The sequence below is a fragment of the Necator americanus genome, chromosome I, assembly GCF_031761385.1.
Source record: "Necator americanus strain Aroian chromosome I, whole genome shotgun sequence".
NCBI classification, from domain to species: Eukaryota; Metazoa; Nematoda; class Chromadorea; order Rhabditida; family Ancylostomatidae; genus Necator; species Necator americanus.
Window position 1 is genome coordinate 13,934,531 of NC_087371.1, and position 5,409 is coordinate 13,939,939.

General features: G+C 43.3%; 1 protein-coding gene across 1 annotated transcript; it reads right to left on the reverse strand.

Annotated features, from left to right (window-relative positions):
• Positions 1-174: 174 nt before the first annotated feature.
• RB195_005481 (uncharacterized protein) lies at positions 175-1,038 on the reverse strand (the record flags this gene model as incomplete). Its single annotated transcript, XM_013436863.1, has 4 exons — positions 175-294; positions 518-673; positions 739-881; positions 939-1,038. 4 exons carry the CDS (start codon positions 1,036-1,038, stop codon positions 175-177), a joined length of 519 nt encoding a protein of 172 aa, XP_013292317.1.
• Between the last annotated feature and the right edge of the window lie 4,371 nt (positions 1,039-5,409).

Below are 5,409 nucleotides of genomic sequence, written 5' to 3' on the forward strand. Positions count from 1 at the left end.
CACTATTTCTATGAACTAAATCTGCAGAGGGAGAGGGCTCAATGGCCTCACATCGTCAGAAAATCTTGCTATTAATTTTTTTTTTAGTTCTTTTCACATCTGACATACGTCTAACTACCCAGTCATTTGCTACCAACAACAGTTGCAATTATAAATTGAAGCAGAAGGATAAGCTCAAAAGTCGATTCCAAACATTGGTGCCAACTTTCCTGATCCTGCTGTTGAGAGTGTGCGACCTTGCTGACGATCCCACCACAGCAATTCACCATCAAGGCAAGCTTCATTAGATTTGTCCTGCAAATCAAAGCAAAAATCAAATAGAAACCAAGTAACGAAACAAAAATTGAAGAGAAAAAAACATAAAGGGTCACATTGAACTAATAACATATAAACTGAGTAGTGTTATAAACGAAAAGGTGTGCGAGGGTAAGAGTCGTTACTCAGTCCCTCCACACGCCTAAGTACAAATAATGAAAATTTAGTGATTTTATAGTAAGTCCAATACAGTGGTACTTACAATGGGGATGAAGACGAGACGAGTGTAAAGGTAAAAAAGGAGCAGCACAGAGCCAACATATAGAAATACTGATCGTGGTGTAATTCGGAAGAACTCTGCCTGTGTCATATCGGCCGAATACCAACGGAACATCGCTGGATCCATAACAACTCCTTCCTTGAAAAGTTGAGAAGTGATTTAGAAAAAAAAGAGAATAGCATTAATCAAACACCTAGAAAAACCTTATATTTGAAGTTATGTGGATCGTATTCACGACGAAGATATTCCTTCTTTAAAATCTCTTTGACTCGATATCTCCAAAGGACTGCTTTCTTTTCGTCGTCACTAAGGTTATACTCTTGACCAGGAAGGAACTCCATCTTGCCTTCAGTGAAAAATATCGAAGATCTCAGGAGATAAAATGTTTAAAAGAGCGGAGTACCATGGGTTTCAAAGTATCCAAGCACTGGATCCTGCCAAAGTTTGGGGTTTTTGATATTTTGGTTTGCGGCCGGACGCAGCAAGCGTACAGCAAGACGCATGGTTCACCTTAGGAGTGTCATATAAATAACCTCAGTAATGAAACAAACAACTAGGAAGTTCGAAAGTTCGCAAAATCAAAGAAAATGAAAAAAGAAAGGAGAGAGGTAGGGAACTCCTAAACAAGAGAAAAATGCACGACAACTTAAAAAGGTAAATAGTATCTCGTCTGTCTCGCAGTGTCGCAGTAAATATCTCGCAAAAAACATCAGAAGTGAATAAAGATATAAATACAGGAAAAATAAATGAACCCAATCCTTTAAAAAGTTTTTGATGACATCTGCGTGAAATCTCAGCAAAATGGGAAAGTTAGCACGTACTTTTGCAGAATAGACGTAGTATTGCGTGCAAGTTGACTTCTGCACTGGAGCGCATAAACTGGTGAGGGTACGTGTGGCCCATTTCTCTAAAGGCATCACCCCACGAATCTGAGGTGGTACGGATTTCAGATGGAGTATTCGTATACGGGATCGTAGATTATGGAGAGGTGGGAGATTCCGTCCATTTCTTGCTAGTCGGCGTAAAAAGTGGCCCGGAAGATGCGGCGTGTGCACACGGGTGGCGCTCCAATCGAACTCGTTGTAGAAAATAGCGCGCCGAAAAGCTCGTATCTTCCGGGCTTTTTTACGGCATTTAGGAATAAATGGACGGAATCACCCCCTCTCCACTATCTACAATCCCGTATACGAATACTCCACCTGAAATCCGTACCACCTCAGATTCGTGGGGTGATGCCTTTAAATGGAGTTTCAGCCATGAAGAAATCGAATGTGTTCATCTCTCAGAAAGGTTGAAATAGTATAACATTTGGGGTTTTCTCCCAACTAACAGGTGTTTAGACAGCGCATTCATCTGTCCAGCACCTCACCAAGCAGCTTTGGTCTGATTTCTTTTCTTTCCGTCACTGACTCCTTACCTGATGCACTTTAAGAAAATAATTGGAACCACTAAACTGGGTGCAGAACACCAACCATCACAAAGGCCATTTTTAACAGTCAAATGCAGACTGCGAAGAAGCTGTATCCCAGGCCATTTTCTGTTTTGTTGAGACTACGTTATGACTTACCTATTCACTTCCACTGTGTCCACTAATCTCTAAGGCTGTCAGCAGACGCACGGCTCTGCGCTTGATTATTGAGCGTTCACAATCGTACACTCAACAACCATCGAGCCGTTGTTAAAGGCATCACCCCACGAATCTGGGGTGGCACGGATTTCAGGTGGGTTATACCTGTACGGGGTCGTAGGTTGTGGGGAAGAGGGTGATTTCGCTCATCTCTCCCTGCATCACTGTAAACAGACGGTTTCGGAAGCGGTTCCTAACGACGACCTCTATTGCAATGCGCCACCTTTGCGCCCCACTCCGCCTGCGATTCGCCGAAAATCCATTCGGACGCCCCGATAGGCAAATCATTTCATTCGACGAGCGCCCGCAGCCTCCTGCGATTCGTCCGAAGGGATTTTCGGCCAATCGCAGGAGGGGGCGTAAGAGTAGCGCGTTGAAATAGAGGACGTCGCCAGGAACCGCTTCCGAAGCCGCTGTTTACAGTGCTGCTGAGAGTGATGAGTGGAGCCACCCCTGTATTCATAATCTACGACTTTTCCTCTTAGTGGCTTTAGCCTATATGTTATAGATCGTCTAAGACTCGCGTTTAGGTTTTTAGGCACGAATGACTTAGTAATTCATTTCTAGTGATGAACTGTCGATTGATGAACTACTCTCAATTATTAAAGCTATTTGTCGGTTAAGAACGTTGGTCGTTCTAAGCGCAGGTCCAGTACAGTTCAACTGACCAGGGTTGAATGCCCCTACCCATTTCCTTATGCTTCAAAAGATGCTGGCCGAACCAAAGAGCTGGATTTGAACACCTCATAACATTAAAATTGTGACGGTTTTGCTTAAAGGCAGCATACCACAATTCTGACGTGGTATGGATTCCTCACGGGGAAAGCTAGAGATGGGGTTGTAGATTGCGGGATCCGGGGTGGTTCCGCTCATCGCTCCCTAACTGCTTTAGAAAACGCCGCTTCTCGCAACGACTTCCGTTGCAACGCGCCACATCAACTCGTAGAAAGAAGCTCCTTTCCCACGCCGTTTTTTTTTACGACGATTAGGGGAGATGAGCGGAACCACCTCGGATCCGCAATCTGAAACCCTATCCCTACCTTTTTCAAGCAACCCCTACCACGTCAGGTTCGTGGCTTTGAGGACACGAAACTTACGATCTTGGAGTCTATGTGGACAAATATGGGATAAATGGTGTAGATTGCAGGTGGGAGCATTGTAACGCTCAATTCCCCCTAATCGTCCCCAACAATGGCGTGGGAAACTGTTTGTCCTGCGAGGTAGATGGGAACACCTTTGTCCACGTGCCTCGTCCATGAGCGAGCGGTCGAAGATCAATGACGCATCCTCACCAGCGTATTCAAGTGAAACCAATGAAGAAACTGGTGAGGGAACCGAGGAGCGTGCACAAGGACGGCCCGTTCTAACGTGCCTTGTAGGAGCAAACGTTACCAACGCCGTTTTTTTTACAACTAGGGATAATTGATCTACGCTTACACTTGCAATTTAGACTCCGTTCCCCAAATTTGCCCACAGAGACCCCAACATCGTCAGTTCCGCGGTGGTGTGCCTAAGAATTTGTCTTTGCTCTGAATGTTAGATTGTACAACAGTAGCAACAGTACAACTATAAAGCTTCTACGCATATTTCGTTTCCAATTTTCTACTGGTGCATCACCATATTCAGTATCAGTGCTCGATGTTTATTTAATTGCCGTAAAAAACGGCCCGGAAGATGAGGCGCCGCACAAGGCTGGCGCGCTCCCCTTAAACTCCTTGTAAAAAATACCGCGCCAGAACGCCCGAAGCCGTATCTTGCGGGCCGTTTTTTACGGCGGTTAGGAAGAAATGGACGGAATCACCCCTTTCCATAATCTACTATCCCGTATACAAATACTCCACCTGAAATCCGTACCACCTCAGTTTCGTGGAGTGATGATTTAAATGTCAAGAGAGAGGAAAATGTGAGCGTGTGGTTCTCAGGGTTGATTTGGCAGCGTGTGATTCTTAATGCACGATATCGCTGTTGCGTCATTCTTTAGTATAGTCCTAAGCATCAGGAGACTTCACGCGATTCAGCTCCACTCACATTTCCCTTACTACATTTGGTTTTGTTACGCTCCGCATCCCTTCATATGTTTGGTTCCAGAATTCTCTTCGTTTTCTTTTTTCTCTTTTCCCTTTTTCATCTTACATTTTCGGTACGCCATTCCTTGGTCTTGTTTTTGCCTTCCTTTTTTTGTTTTTCTCAGATTTATGGGTTTTGTCCCCGTGTGTTCCTTTATAGTTATGTATTAGAGCGAACCATAAAAAGTTATGGCATGGATATGGATGTATTAAATAAATAAACAAATGTATACACAAAGAATGATAACACCTCATAGATATGTAGAATAAATATGCGCTTTCAATTCTTCGTTATGGGGTGGGTGGAGTGCAGTTACTAAAAGACGATCAGCTGTGACTGCGCGGTAGATGGTTCGAATCCGCCGTAGTGCTAACCAAGCATTTCATCCCTTCGGGGTCGATAGATTGGTACCAGACTTGTCTGGGAGGATAAAAACACTGACTTGACACATCGGCTAGCCACCGCAAGTCATTGTATAGGCCAGTTACACGTTCGTAAACCTCAAACGATTCTGAATTGAAGTGCACGTGGTGGCGCATCCCAAGCGAGTTGATTAACGCCAGACACTCTATCCTTTAATTTTTCGTATCCATTGAATACAAGCCGCAGTCCTCAACAGTGCAATCTGTACTCCAGCCCTCAAAAACTAGTTGGAACAGTTTATTACATTTGCTATAAACTACTGTATATTACCCGGAATTATTAGTGATACAAGTACGTGAAATAGGTCATGATTTCAAAATTATCTACTAGGGACATTAACGATGAAAAATCACTAAATGTAAAGGTAAAGTAATGAGAATTCCGGAGTCTCAAAATGATACGAACGTTCTAGTAAGAAGCTAATATACACGAAATTCTTTAAAAACAAAAATCCGGGATGAGAGAAATTAACCGTCGGAGCCATGTTATACATGGAATACAACATATACAACATTAAAGTAGGAAAGAATGCAAATCTTCGAAGTTAAATGCAACAATTTTAACATCATAAGGATGATTGAAAGTGAAAAGCCTTAACAACTTCGGCCATCAATAATAAAACGGCATAAAATAGCTGAAACTTCGCACAAGAAATTCAACTATTCGTTAAAAGGAAGGCCTTCTCATTTTGTGGGAACAACAGTGAAGATCTATTCGTGAACATCCTTGCTACAGTGTCAATACCTACAGCATCCAC